This window comes from Schistocerca gregaria, chromosome 9, assembly GCF_023897955.1.
Source record: "Schistocerca gregaria isolate iqSchGreg1 chromosome 9, iqSchGreg1.2, whole genome shotgun sequence".
In the NCBI taxonomy this organism is placed as follows: domain Eukaryota; kingdom Metazoa; phylum Arthropoda; class Insecta; order Orthoptera; family Acrididae; genus Schistocerca; species Schistocerca gregaria.
Window position 1 is genome coordinate 217,478,005 of NC_064928.1, and position 15,967 is coordinate 217,493,971.

At 40.8% G+C, this 15,967-nt stretch overlaps 1 protein-coding gene across 7 annotated transcripts in view; it reads right to left on the reverse strand.

Moving 5' to 3' along the window:
- Positions 1–357: 357 nt before the first annotated feature.
- Positions 358–15,967, reverse strand: part of LOC126291997 (kinesin light chain) — a 390,450-nt gene continuing 374,840 nt past the window's right edge. For 6 of the 7 annotated variants that reach the window (XM_049985770.1, XM_049985772.1, XM_049985775.1 and 3 more), the window contains 2 exons: positions 6,995–7,046; positions 358–3,463 (listed from right to left, as the gene is read on the reverse strand). In XM_049985770.1, coding sequence (XP_049841727.1) covers positions 3,386–3,463; positions 6,995–7,046 — 130 coding nt within the window. In that variant the 3' untranslated portion in view covers positions 358–3,385. The remainder of the gene's footprint in view (positions 3,464–6,994; positions 7,047–15,967) is intronic. The other variant, XM_049985778.1, reaches the window with a different exon arrangement.

Sequence of the window (15,967 nt, forward strand, 5' to 3'; positions counted from 1 at the left end):
TTTTACAGTACTTCCGACTGTATTTGATGAGTAGATTAATTACAGAATCATACCCACTACAGTGGAATTTCCAAAGAATAATTTCAAGAATGCAGAGTACAAAATATTAACTTATCCTATTGAATCTACAGCTGCAGACAACCCGGCATAACCTAACCGAGTCCACTGTCAGTCCATCGAGTTTATGGTCAAACTTATCTCCCGTACAGCTGCCAACATACAGCTCTGATCATTTAAGGCCAGGATAATGGTGCATTAACTTGTGTAGTAGGAACTGTACCATTGTTAACCCATTAATTTTATAAAAATGACAGTACACATAAGAAAATTATAATCAAGAATAAATGCCAAAAACAGTTTTTTCTGGGGTGTCGTATATTTATTGGTCTTTGCGTAAAGCGAAAAAGCCATACACATTAGAAAGCTGACATTCAACGAACACGTCTTTACATAAAAAATGTGTGCATGTGCAAAAATATCTTGCTTGCATTCATCAATAATAAATTAGATAAAGAACATCTCTCATAAAATTATTTACATGTCATCATAAATAAGAAACAAGAATATAGTTAAAGACATATGATTAACTTCAACCATTTTCTCCCTACTTTCCCTCCCTCTTGATTACAACATTTGCCAGTTCCGTCAAATCAATGGAATGATAATAGAACTGATTACATGACAGATGCAACTGACAACAACATAAAATTAATCTTCCTACTGTCTGGAAATGGATACATGAAAACACAGTAAGTTTATTAACAGATAAATATCAATGTTTGGGGTACAACACTACCCTAGGATGTCAGCAGACATTACTACAATCACCCAAAACTCAGTCAAAAGCTTCCCTCATTACTGTTCAAATAAATTTAAAGTCACAAATACTTTACTTCTATCAGGAATGCTAGTACACATGCACATACATTTAATAATTTTTGTTTACATTTACATTTCTTCTATGGAACTAAGTTACAGAATACTGTTTAATTTTTAAATTATCAAGGTTCAACTTTTTACAGTGATGTGTAAATATGGTATTAAATTGTTGATATAATGATCACCTATAATTACCCTCCATAACAGCAAAGAGCAATGAAGAAAGTTATCTTTATTTGAAATACTTCCATTTTTCCCTCTTTGAGCTGGTCACTATGAAGAGAGAAGAACCTATATAAAATACACGCTAATATGACTGTCCTGCATTATACAATACTACACGGTAAGAAAATGCGGTAGCTGGTTGCCCAGTTCTCCAGGAACACACTCGCCAAAATGCTAGAAATACTGATAAGCGGCAAACAGTCACAGGCTTGAGATCGAGGAGGGAAATGACAGTGAGCTCCTGAATATGTGCACTATCTCTCACGAACAGTGGCAAACACACATTTTACTTAGATGACAGGCTGAAATTAACTGTTAGATCATAACAGTATCCACAGAAGCTGCTTTTTCGCACAACAGAATAATCTCACAACAGATCTGGATAGGACTGGTGAAAATCCTCTACAACAAACTTTTAATGAACGATAAATATAGTATCTGCGCAAATTTCTGCTGGCTTATGGAAACTGCCAAGAATACAACAAAACAAATATTCTACAAGTGAGTAAAATTTTTCTATAGTATTGTTAAAAATAAAAGCAGATCTTGCAGTTTAACAAATATAACAGATTAAGGATCTGTATGAGGAGTTAGTTTATTACTCATACATCTGAAAAGAATTATTTTGCTTTATTTTATAGATATATGTTTAAGAAATTTCACACGTAATCTTTGGTGATATTTCATGTGTATTTGTTAAACAGTAAGCTGACAAATGCAACAGGAAGTGTGTGTGTGTGTGTGTGTGTGTGTGTGTGTGTGTGTGTGTGTGTGTGTGTGTGTGTGTGTGAATAACTATTGTGTAATATTTTTGATATTTGGTTTAAGTTGTTGAGAGACTATTCATTAAATTGGTTCAAGGAAGGAATTTGAAACAAATAGCATTGTTAAAGAATAAACAGACCTTAGAAATAAAGTACTGGTAAACAATTTCTGAAAGTGATACTATCTTTGCAAGTAGCAGAAGATAAATCAATAATGAAATGGGAAGTTTCTTTTTACTTTCCTAAATCAGTCTTCAGTGACAAATGAGAGATAAATCTCTAAATGATGGTGTGCACATTTTTTTTTTTTTTTGAAAAGTAACAAAGTCCATGGAGTCAAGAGAGAAGAAAGTATTTATGGTCTGTAAGGTACCCACAAAATGAAAGCAGATAGGTATTTTAGTAACAAGTGTAATTAAATAAACTGATAAGCTCCAATCCATTAAATGCAATGGATTTAAATACAGTGGGTGTGTTTGTAAAGTAACTTTCTGCTATCCGTAACAATTTTCTTTTTATTTATATTCTGCATGACATTTCAGGAAATTATTCCTATTTTATAGTGCGTTTTTGTGTGCAGAGACCTGACAGGATAGAGTAGCATGGAAATCTGCATCAAACCAGTCTGAGGTGACAACAAGAACTGGGAATCATTTCCCAAAACGTGTCATGCAAAATAAGAGATAAAAAGAAATCTTGACAGGTAACACAGAAAGTTGTTTCATAAACATGCTCCTTGTTTTTACATTCACAAGCTTCCACCAATCATTTCTATTGGATAAAATCAGATTTAAGTACATCACCAAAAATAATACTCTGCAGAAATCAATTATTTTTCAGTAGAAATGAATAATACTAATTTGCCTGTATTTTATTCCAGAAGTCCCTTATTGTATCCCAATACTGAATTAAGTATTGGGTACCAAGCGATTCTGCCTTTTTTTTTTGGCACTAAGAAAATCCAAACACAAGTAACTTCTTATTGAAACTGAAAGGAGGAGAAATCATCATATGATGAAACAACTGCCAAAGAAGAAATTAACTATCTTGCAAGTGCTACATCTTAGTTTGTGGGTACGTTTAAGCTCAGTATTATGAAGCCTCTCTCAGATTTACAACGGGCAATCGTGCTTTTTACACAATACAACTGTTTCAAGTCTTACAAAAAAAATTGCACAAAACTGAAGTTTTAAGTTATACACTTCTAGCACCAATCACTCACTGCATTTGCTTACAAACACAATTACAGTTACATCAGTGTAGAGACAGCTACTGGTATATAACTAAAAACAGAAAAATAAATGCAGACATATAACCCCTTATTGCTAGAACTGATACAGCAAAAGACAAGATAGTCTGGAGGACATAATAAGACAACAGATAAATAGCATTCTTGTGATATCTGCTAATTTCAGAAATTATTCTGTGTCCATCACTACAGTCAACTGACAGTTACAAAAAATAGCCAGATCCAGTCACCAGCGTGTGGCAACAGTCGCAGAGAGGCAAGTGAGGGTCTACGTCGCACCCCGCCGCAGCCGGTCAGAACTCGCCGTGCGGCTCCGCAGCAACCCAAACTCGTTCTGCTCCCGCCACTGAAAAATGGTAGACGTGTCGAGTGGCAGATAAAATCTGAAAGCTACCGCTTGTCGAGGAAACGTTACTAGAGTACTCCAAATCTGACACATTTAGACTTATCTTGTGATGCCAGTTACCGTACAAAATTGTCATGTATGACAATTAATTTGAAATGAGAGAAACATCAGTGGGAAAAACATATCTTAATTAAAAGAGAAATATATTAACTGTAAAATTTACATTTATATATTGTTGCATAAACTACAAATACCTCTATAAACCTGACTCTACAGCCAAAGTGAGAATGATTAATGTAACCCAAACGAAGAGTCCAACAGTTAGTTACCACAAATTTAACACACTTATTAACTGTTTAAGCAGACTTATCATTGTCAATAAAATAATTTTGCTGTAGTATTTCTCAACTGCAGTCAAGGGCAGACTGAACAAAAACCACAAAAAGAATGGCTGCAACTTTTTATCATCTCCTCCTCTCACTGAGGCTTTCATTCTAATACATTTGCCTGTGCTCCTCCATAGTTGTTCTGAATTTTTTACCAGTTCCACACAACAAACCACCGAGAAACAGTTACCTCACCCTTTCAATGGCCCCTCTACAATCCATTATCTTTAATATACAATGAAGGACACACTGACAGTCCTCATATTTTTCTTCCACATTCTCGACACGAACCATGGTAACTTTCTGCCTTCAGTATAATCTGTACCTACACTCTGATTAAAACTACCTGCTATTTAATGTTTGCCAGTTTGTGCTACTGTGTCTCCCAGCTGCCCTTCACTTAAGGCTTGACAACTGTGCCACCACAGGCAGAATGCATTTTCACACACTGCAGCTGACTACTGGTAAATGTTGTGCACGCAGAGCACAATAGTGAATTATGCATGAACACTGCACTGCTCTAGCACTACACAATTCTAACTGACAGTTTCTTGTTGCATAACAGCAGTGGTGGATAGACTGTGTGCCACACTGAGTGCCCTCATTAGAGGAATTAAGTTAGGAGTGGCACGGTTCACCCTTCCCCTTCAACCCGACCTTTCAGTGTTAGTCTGACAGTTTTCTGATGACCGTGCTCCCTAGCGAACAGGGAATACACTCAGAAAATATAATTTCCTCTCTCCTTTATGTCCGAGTCCAATACCTGCAAGTATTTCTTTCTTACTTCTCATTTCTTCCAGTCACTTTCTTCTCATTCCGTTTCTTTCCTGTCGTGTCCTCTTCTGTGTTTTGGAAGCGTATTTGGTCTTTTTATCGTCTTTTTGTCTTCATACTAAGAAAACCATACCGTGCAGCTTGGTGCTGCTACGCACTGTGCAATGGCCTATGGAATATAAATGAAGATTGCCCATTACCATTTTTTTATTTGGTGCTAAATCCTGTCATAATAACCACCCTCAAAAAGACTGAAGCAAGATACGAGTCAAAATGTGATGTGTTCCTGGTGCGTTATCTGATTATGTGCTGTAGAGCATTAAAAGCTCACAGACACTATCCAGAGACAAAAACATTACAAACAGCGATACATCAACTCGTTTGTACTGTGCGTACAGAATGTACTGTGCGTACCTAGCAATATATAAAATATCAGGGTTATCTGGAAAGTGGAAAGTAGATTACATTTCCACATGCGGAAACAGTGGGCAGGGCTAGCAGGGCGATACTGTCGTCTGTGCGTTTGTCTGTTCAGTCGGCACGCAACTGTGCCGGTATGACATTCGTGTCATTTGACAATGTAAGTTTTAAATGTGTGCTGCAGTTTAAAATCCCAGAACTTTTGAAGTACAGTCAGTAATAAGGTTTTTACTGGGAAAAAAATGATAAAGTAACAACCGAATGCGAACAATGGAGCCATTTCAGATGGAATGTGCCAATTGTGCATTAGGTTTAAAAGTAGGCCTAATTTTCACAATGATAAGTGAGGTGGACAACACAGCACTGTGACTGATGAACTGGTTGGAAAATCAATGAGAAGATTCACAATGATGGTGCTCTTATTTAATTTTCCACAAAATTAACTAAGTTTGTCACATATGGTTGCACAGAAGCTAGGCTATTCTAAATTTTGTGCAAGTTTGGTATCGGTACCAAAAATCTTCACAGAAAACCATGAGGCCTAGCGTATGGTGGCATCACTGACATTTCTGGATTCTTACGAAAAAGATGTCACCTGGGTGAAATGCGTGAACTGTGAAACCAAAATGCAATCTATGGATGAGGTGGGGACAAATTTCTCCACACAAACTCTGCAAGGGAGATTATGCCAACAGTTTTTTGGGACACGAACATATGCTTCTTGAATGATATTTTCACTCTGCAGCAGAGTGTGCGCTGATGTGAAAGTTCCTGGCAGATTAAAACTGTGTGTCGGATCGAGACTTGAACTTGGGACCTTTATTTCAGGAGTGCTAGTTCTGCAAGGCTCGCAGGAGAGCTTCTGTAAAGTTTGGAAGGTAGGAGACGAGGTACTGGCAGAAGTAAAGCTGTGAGGATGGGGCAGATGTCGTGCTTGGGTAGCTCAATTGATAGAGCACTTGCCCGCGAAAGGCAAAGGTCCCGAGTTAGAGTCTCGGTCCAGCACACAGTTTTAATCTGCCAGGAACTTTCATATGCTTTTTGTTGATTTTCTTGAGCATGGCACAACAATACACACTGTGGCGTGTAGTTAAACTTTGGAGAACCTAATAAATGCAATTCAGAATAAGCATAGAGGGAAGCTGAGCTCAAAAACTTTGTTCTCACATGACAACTATTGACCCCCACGCAGCAAATCGCACTAAAGCAGTAGTCAATGCTTTGAAGTGGGAGGTGTTTCCACTCGTGCACCATACAGCTAAGATCTTACAGCCAGTGACTAACACATGTGAAGGTGCCGTGGAACTTCGTGGCGGAGGGAGGAGTGGGGGGGAGGGTGGTCAGTGGTTCGATGATGACGACTAACTGGCTCAAGTCTTAGGTGGCTTAAATTTGTGTGGAGACTATGATGAAAGGTAGTATTTAAGTGGTTTTTTTTTGCCTACAACATTTTTTCTATACTTTTTCTTTAAAATATAGAACATAATTACTTCCTAGATAGCTCTCTCATGTTCTCACAATCCAACATCCAGCTACCTGTGTGTATCATATCAACATCATTACGAAGCACGATTAATCGTATTACTGTACCCCTCGGAATTACCTACCGAGATGGAACCTGTAAGATAGAATGTGTCACACCACCACAGTCTGTACAGCTTCGAGAGGTGCCCTACTTTTCCCCTATTGGGATTTGCTAACGATTTGTTTCACCACTGATGGAATTTGTGGTCTCACTCTGGCTGACTGCAAGCAGCACTTTACAGTTTTAATGATTCAAATATTCATCAGTGAAAGTAACTAACTGCATACTCCTCACATTTTGGCATTTTTTTCAAAACTTATTCTTGGAAATTTATACCGTAACTATTAACTTATAACAAGGATTTACACCAATATGAATTAAGTGGCATACTGCTGTAGCAATGAATGTATGGGAAAGTGTACTCACCTGCTTTGCATTTGCATTACTAAGAACGGACAGAGAATTTGCGCGCCTCATGCTGAAATGAAAAACAAACAACACAAGAATGGCCATTAAATAAGTACTTAATGCAAAGACACAACATAGCAACAGATGTCAGATAGTTAACTAAAACACAGAGTCAACAACGTTTTTAAAATAAAATTGTATTCAACACTGTTTACACTGTGAAAGGTTCTGTAAATTTGGATACAGTTAGAATCAAAAATATATGCTTTGTTAACTTACAACTCTGCTTTAATGGAGGGACCATAACTGTCAATGACTGTACAATACACTGTAGGATGTCTGAAAGTTTTCAGTTCTTCACGAGTATCTGCAATCCATTTGCAAATAAGAGGAATATAAATGCTCTATTTGCTAGTGTCAAGCCAGAAACTACTTCTCTCAATCTAACAGTTACACATTGTTGTTTCAAAAATTATAAAATGTCTGCATTATTGTACTGTAACCTAAACCATTAATTTTTGGCCTTTATACTTTTGGCTTCTGAAGATAATTATTTTGTTGTGTTCTTCGTCAATTTAACCAAAGAGAAAGCAGCAAATATGAATGTAACTTTAAATGAGAGAGAGAGAGAGAGAGAGAGAGAGAGAGAGAGAGAGAGAGAGCACAATAACATTTTACATGAAACAAAGGAGGCCAACTTCCAGGTGAGCATTTGAGCAGGAAAAAACAAGTTAGCTCAGAACTGATATGGCCACAAACATGATGCACAGTCTGTACTAAACTATAGAAGTTGAAAAGGCAGCTTCATTCTGCATATGAGAATCTTACAGACATTCCTGTTCCTTTACTTTTCATTTTTTGCAATACTGTGCTTTCAGTTATTTAATGGCCATAATCGTTTGAATATAAGTCACAATTTTATTTTTATAAATAGAGTTTCTGGTGATCTTTTTAGAACAGGTAATCTTTTTGCAGTAAAAAACCTGTTTGTATTTTGATTTTTGTACATATTTAATGTTCTTGATTAAAACTCCATGTCAGTTTCTTCTTTTCACATTTAACCGAAGTACAGGAAAATGGGCTAAACAGTGTGTCCAAGAGGCTGACTAAACTTAAAGTTCGTAAAGTATGTAGGCTAATAAATCCATTCACACTGACCACAGTGAACTGAGAGCAACAGTTACTTCCCTCAAATTTTACACATCTTCAGAAAATTTACATCTTCTGAAAATTTATATCTACCACAGATTATGTGATTCAGTTTACTATCAAAGTAATACTGAGGAGAAAGACATACCTTCAACATATCAAAGATTTGTATGTTTTCATAACCTCATTACCTGTAATTCTTATACAACTTATATAATGCTCTTTGTAAGCTGAAGGAACCATAGCATGGCAAAGAAGCACAGTCATCAGATTTTATCCTGATGGATATTACTGTTAATCCACTGTCCACAAACAACAACGTGATAAACCTCCTGCTGCTATTACTACTGCTGCTGCAGTAACATATTTCATTCTTGTCTAATAAGTATGCCATACATTGCATCATGTCAGGTACACCCCACTTTACACTACTTCACTTAAGATTGTAATTAGTATTTTCTGATTGGTTCGCAATTGGCTCAGATTTGTTCCCACATAAAAAAATACCACAACTTTTCATTTTCTTCTATGAACTTTCAATTCAGTTTCAGTGAATTCTGAATTAAACTGCACATTCTTTGAACGTCATAATAGTTCAATTTGTACTCTACCGTTGCTTCAGGTTGTACTCAATAGTGAAACAGGCTCAGATACAAGCACTGTGGAAGACTCAGCACTTCACTCTGCATGGTGAAACACTGTCATTTTGAAATACTGGAACACTATTTCATTTTTCTGCACAGACCGCACTTATATTTTCTCCAAGTTGAAGACCGACTTGTCCAACAAAATTGTCTAAGCGTATATATATATATATATATATATATATATATATATATATATATATATATATATATATATATATATATATATATATATATATATATATATATAAACAGAAAGAAACTTCCACATGGGAAAAATATATTAAAAAAAAAGATTCCTAGACTTACCAAGCGGGAACGCGCCTGCAGACAGGCACATGAACAAAACACACAAACACACACACAGAATTACTAGCTTTCGCAACCGATGGTTGCTTCTTCAGGAAGGAGAGGGAAAGACGAAAGGATGTGGGTTTTAAGGGAGAGGGTAAGGAGTCATTCCAATCCCGGGAGCGGAAAGACTTCCCTTAGGGGAAAAAAAGGACAGGTGTACACTCGGGGACACACACACACATCCATCCGCACATACACAGACACAAGCAGGCCTATTTAAAGGCAAAGAGTAAGGGCAGAGATGTCAGTCGAGGCGGAAGTACAGAGGCAAAGAAGTTGTTGAAAGACAGGTGAGGTATAGCGGCGGCAACTTGAAATTAGCGGAGGTTGAGGCCTGGCGGATATCAAGAAGAGAGGATATACTGAAGGGCGAGTTCCCATCTCCGGAGTTTGGATAGGTTGGTGTTGGTGGAAAGTATCCAGATAACTCGGACGGTGTAACACTGTGCCAAGATGTGCTGGGCGTGCATCAAGGCATGTTTAGCCACAGGGTGATCCTCATTACCAACAAACACTGTCTGCCTGTGTCCATTCATGCGAATGGACAGTTTGTTGCTGGTCATTCCCACATAGAAAGCGTCACAGTGCAGGCAGGTCAGTTGGTAAATCACGTGGGTGCTTTCACACGTGGCTCTCCCTTTGATCGTGTACACCTTCCGGGTTACAGGACTGGAGTAGGTGGTGGTGGGAGGGTGCATAGGACAGGTTTTACACCGGGGGCGGTTGCAAGGGTAGGAGCCAGAGGGTAGGGAAGGTGGTTTGGGGATTTCATAGGGATGAACCAAGAGGTTACGAAGGTTAGGTGGACGGCGGAAAGACACTCTTGGTGGAGTGGGGAGGATTTCATGAAGGATGGATCTCATTTCGGGGCAGGATTTTAGGAAGTCGTATCCCTGCTGGAGAGCCACATTCAAGGTCTGATCCAGTCCCGGGAAGTATTCTGTCACAAGTGGGGCACTTTTGGGGTTCTTCTGTGAGAGGTTCTGGGTTTGAGGGGATGAGGAAGTGGCTCTGGTTATCTGCTTCTGTACCAGGTTGGGAGGGTAGTTGCGGGATGCGAAAGCTGTTTTCAGGTTGTTGGTGTAATGGTCGAGGGATTCAGGACTGGAGCAGATTCGTTTGCCACGAAGGCCTAGGCTGTAGGGAAGGGACCATTTGATATGGAATGGGTGGCAGCTGTCATAATGGAGGTACTGTTGCTTGTTGGTGGGTTTGATGTGGACGGATGTGTGCAGCTGGCCGTTGGACAGATGGAGGTCAATGTCTAGGAAAGTGGCATGGGATTTGGAGTAGGACCAGGTGAATCTGATGGAACCAAAGGAGTTGAGGTTGGAGAGGAAATTCTGGAGTTGTTCTTCACTATGAGTCCAGATCATGAAGATGTCATCAATAAACCTGTACCAAACTTTGGGTTGGCAGGCTTGGGTAACCAAGAAGGCTTCCTCTAAGCGACCCATAAATAGGTTGGCATACGAGGGGGCCATCCTGGTACCCATGGCTGTTCCCTTTAATTGTTGGTATGTCTGGCCTTCAAAAGTGAAGAAGTTGTGGGTCAGGATGAAGCTGGCTAAGGTGACGAGGAAAGAGGTTTTAGGTAGGGTGGCAGGTGATCGGCGTGAAAGGAAGTGCTCCATTGCAGCGAGGCCCTGGACGTGCGGGATATTCGTTTATAGGGAAGTGGCATCAATGGTTACAAGGATGGTTTCCGGGGGTAACAGACTGGGTACGGATTCCAGGCGTTCGAGAAAGTGGTTGGTGTCTTTGATGAAGGATGGGAGACTGCATGTAATGGGTTGAAGGTGTTGATCTACGTAGGCAGAGATACGTTCTGTGGGGGCTTGGTAACCAGCTTCCACCAACTTTCCACCAACACCAACCTATCCGAACTCTGGAGATGGGATCTCGCCCTTCAGTATATCCTCTCTTCTCGATATCCACCAGGCCTCAACCTCCGCTAATTTCAAGTTGCCGCCGCTCATACCTCACCTGTCTTTCAACAACTTCTTTGCCTTTGTACTTCCACCTCGACTGACATCTCTGCCCTTACTCTTTGCCTTTAAATATGTCTGCTTGTGTCTGTGTGTGTATGTGCGGATGGATGTGTGTGTGTGTGTGTGTGTGTGTGTGTGTGTGTGTGTGTACACCTGTCCTTTTTTTCCCCTAAGGGAAGTCTTTCTGCTCCCAGGATTGGAATGACTCCTTACCCTCTCCCTTAAAACCCACATCCTTTCGTCTTTCCCTCTCCTTTCTGAAGAAGTAACCATTGGTTGCGAAAGCTAGTAATTCTGTGTGTGTGTTTGTGTGTTTTGTTCATGTGCCTGTCTGCCGGCGCTTTCCCGCTTGGTAAGTCTTGGAATCTTTGTTTTTAATATATTTTTCCCATGTGGAAGTTTCTATTTTATTTACATCATCATTAATTTGAACCCAACAATTACGTTTGTTATTGTCTCTGTTGCATTTCGAAATCTTTTCTATCGTCTTACTTTCTCTTTTCGTTTGTACAAGAAGTTTCACTTTGTATTCATCTTCCATTTTTCCGTAATCTACCATACATTTTATCCTGCCTAATTATACTCAGTAATACGTAATTTACTTCCAAACCATAACCTAAAATTTTCAACGCTTTCAACATAACCGCTGCTATAAAATCCATTGTTCCAAGTTTACAAACATTTCGTCTAAACTCGTGAATACTATTTCACAGCTTCAGTTCCTCTCACCCATTACACAACCATCTCAGTTTTTTCCAACAACTTTCGTTTTATTTCCATTCCCGTTTTGCCCACATAACCGATCATTTTTTAGCAGCTTCCCACAGGTTTACACGTTATTTCTTCATCAAACAATTTTCAGCCTCATTCTCATAACCTGCCAGTACATAACCAGTCCTTTGAATACATTTACACACATATTCTTCGAGATTTTATTCGAAAAAAATTTTTTCGAATTTTATTTTTTCGGAAATTATTTTTTCGAAATTTTCTTGAATTTCCCCACCGTTTAACGTGATCTGGAGACAACATAACTACCCAACCTTTGCACCCATTGTTGTTCACCAACCTAAGTTCTGCACATGATCAACATAGCTCATCTCAAACCAACACTTTTTCGACTTTGTTCACACCTTTATCTCTCCCTATATAAATCTCTATTTACTTTCACTTTAACCTCATATTACCCTTTCCACCTACTAATACCATGTCAACCTCACAACATCCTTACAACATCCCTACAATGACCCCATTAAATTTTATTTACATTCCCTCCGCAAACATGCCTTCACCCTAGCCAGATTACGCTCCCATATTTTATTTACTCAGGCTTGTCTGACATTTGGCATTACTACCAAAGGCCTCACACTTAAAGTTCCCATCTCTGGCTGCAATCCTTCTTTCCATCAGTCCTTATACCAGTTCCAAACTGCACAATCCATAGCCCTCACCCGCCTAATCCTTCACCTATACATCGACTCGGCCAATGAACACACCCGTCAACTCCTATCCCAAATCAAAGTCCTCAATCTTTCCTTCCCACATCCACACCGGCTGTACATAGCATCCTCCTACAGGCCAACCGCAAATTAGAACAACATGCCACCCTCCACCTCAAAAAACTATCCAATCTCCTGGATTCCCACCTTCGGAAAGGCAACTCACTCACCCTCCACAACCTTTCCAACAAACCTCAACCTCCTCTCATTGCACACAGACCCAGTCTCTCCCATCTACTCAATCTCCCACTTCCAGCTCCACTCCCCCCAACACCTCAAAATTCTAGTCAACACAATCTGGAACCACAACACCCCAATTCAGTAGTTAACCTTTCCTCCAAACCCCTCTCCCAATCCGAAACCTCTGTCCTATCCAAAGGCCTCACCTTCAGCCCCACTCCCAGGTTCAACCAAACTGCCCTTGTCAAAGATTTACTGTCCTACACTCTTAGTCTCTGCTGGAAATATCACTTTGCCACGAAGAAAAACAATCCTGATCCCACTCCTAATGATCCAACTCCCCAAGACACTATCCAAATTGAACCCTGCCTGCAACAGTTCCGTCCTCCATCACAGCGGGACCCACCTCCTCTTCCTCAAAATCACCCTCGCCAAACCTTCCAGGAATTTCTCACTTCCAGCCTTGCCTCTCAATCATTCTTGAAAAACCTTAATCCTACTCCCAACATCACCACAGCCGAAGCCCAGGCTATCCGTGATCTGAAAGCTGACCGATCCATCATCATTCTTCCGGCTGACAAGGGTTCCACGACCGTGGTACTTGATCGTCGGGAGTATGTGGCTAAGGGACTGCGTCAGCTTTCAGACAACTCTACATACAAAGTTTGCCAAGGTAATCCCATTCCTGATGTCCAGGCGGAGCTTCAAGGAATCCTCAGAACCTTAGGCCCTCTACAAAACCTTTCACCTGACTCCATCAAACTCCTGACCCCAACGACACCTCGCACTCCTACCTTCTACCTACTTCCTAAAATTCACAAACCCAAACATCCTGGCCGCCCCATTGTAGCTAGTTACCAAGCCCCCACAGAACGTATCTCTGCCTACGTAGATCAACACCTTCAACCCATTACATGCAGTCTCCCATCCTTCATCAAAGACACCAACCACTTTCTCGAACGCCTGGAATCCGTACCCAGTCTGTTACCCCCAGAAACCATCCTTGTAACCATTGATGCCACTTCCCTATAAACGAATATCCCGCACGTCCAGGGCCTCGCTGCAATGGAGCACTTCCTTTCACGCCGATCACCTGCCACCCTACCTAAAACCTCTTTCCTCGTCACCTTAGCCAGCTTCATCCTGACCCACAACTTCTTCACTTTTGAAGGCCAGACATACCATCAATTAAAGGGAACAGCCATGGGTACCAGGATGGCCGCCTCGTATGCCAACCTATTTATGGGTCGCTTAGAGGAAGCCGCCTTGGTTACCCAAGCCTGCCAACCCAAAGTTTGGTACAGGTTTATTGATGACATCTTCATGATCTGGACTCATAGTGAAGAACAACTCCAGAATTTCCTCTCCAACCTCAACTCCTTTGGTTCCATCAGATTCACCTGGTCCTACTCCAAATCCCATGCCACTTTCCTAGACATTGACCTCCATCTGTCCAATGGCCAGCTGCACACATCCGTCCACATCAAACCCACCAACAAGCAACAGTACCTCCATTATGACAGCTGCCACCCATTCCATATCAAATGGTCCCTTCCCTACAGCCTAGGCCTTCGTGGCAAACGAATCTGCTCCAGTCCTGAATCCCTCGACCATTACACCAACAACCTGAAAACAGCTTTCGCATCCCGCAACTACCCTCCCAACCTGGTACAGAAGCAGATAACCAGAGCCACTTCCTCATCCCCTCAAACCCAGAACCTCTCACAGAAGAACCCCAAAAGTGCCCCACTTGTGACAGAATACTTCCCGGGACTGGATCAGACCTTGAATGTGGCTCTCCAGCAGGGATACGACTTCCTAAAATCCTGCCCCGAAATGAGATCCATCCTTCATGAAATCCTCCCCACTCCACCAAGAGTGTCTTTCCGCCGTCCACCTAACCTTCGTAACCTCTTGGTTCATCCCTATGAAATCCCCAAACCACCTTCCCTACCCTCTGGCTCCTACCCTTGCAACCGCCCCCGGTGTAAAACCTGTCCTATGCACCCTCCCACCACCACCTACTCCAGTCCTGTAACCCGGAAGGTGTACACGATCAAAGGGAGAGCCACGTGTGAAAGCACCCACGTGATTTACCAACTGACCTGCCTGCACTGTGACGCTTTCTATGTGGGAATGACCAGCAACAAACTGTCCATTCGCATGAATGGACACAGGCAGACAGTGTTTGTTGGTAATGAGGATCACCCTGTGGCTAAACATGCCTTGATGCACGGCCAGCACATCTTGGCACAGTGTTACACCGTCCGAGTTATCTGGATACTTTCCACCAACACCAACCTATCCAAACTCCGGAGATGGGAACTCGCCCTTCAGTATATCCTCTCTTCTCGATATCCGCCAGGCCTCAACCTCCGCTAATTTCAAGTTGCCGCCGCTCATACCTCACCTGTCTTTCAACAACTTCTTTGCCTCTGTACTTCCGCCTCGACTGACATCTCTGCCCTTACTCTTTGCCTTTAAATATGTCTGCTTGTGTCTGTGTATGTGCGGATGGATATGTATGTGTGTGTGTGTGTCCCCGAGTGTACACCTGTCCTTTTTTTCCCCTAAGGGAAGTCTTTCCGCTCCCGGGATTGGAATGACTCCTTACCCTCTCCCTTAAAACCCACATCCTTTCGTCTTTCCCTCTCCTTCCTGAAGAAGCAACCATCGGTTGCGAAAGCTAGTAATTCTGTGTGTGTGTTTGTGTTTCTGACTGCCGGCGCTTTCCCGCTTGGTAAGTCTTGGAATCTTTGTTTTTAATATATATATATATATATAACATTTTTAATCCCCAGGATCTCCTTCCTGTATTTCTGTTTCTCTTATGGCACGGCAGCACACTATACCAAACCAATATGATTTTCTGTATCAAAACACAAAGTCAACCAAAAACACTATTGCCTATAGAGACACGTACAATGGGCAGTCAATGCTTGTATCATCACTTTGGAGAAGAAACAAGTAAAGTTACATAATTTTTTTATTTGTTTGCATATACATCTCTGCCGATTTTTCCTCTTCCTGTAGCCACAGGCCAGCTACTCTGTCTCATAATTTAATAGTTTTTTTATACAATTTGCTAAATTGTACCAGAACTAAGTTCATACGAAAATGTAAATTCTATTTTTCACACACAATATTTTTCCAGATTTCTGTATCTGTAAAGGT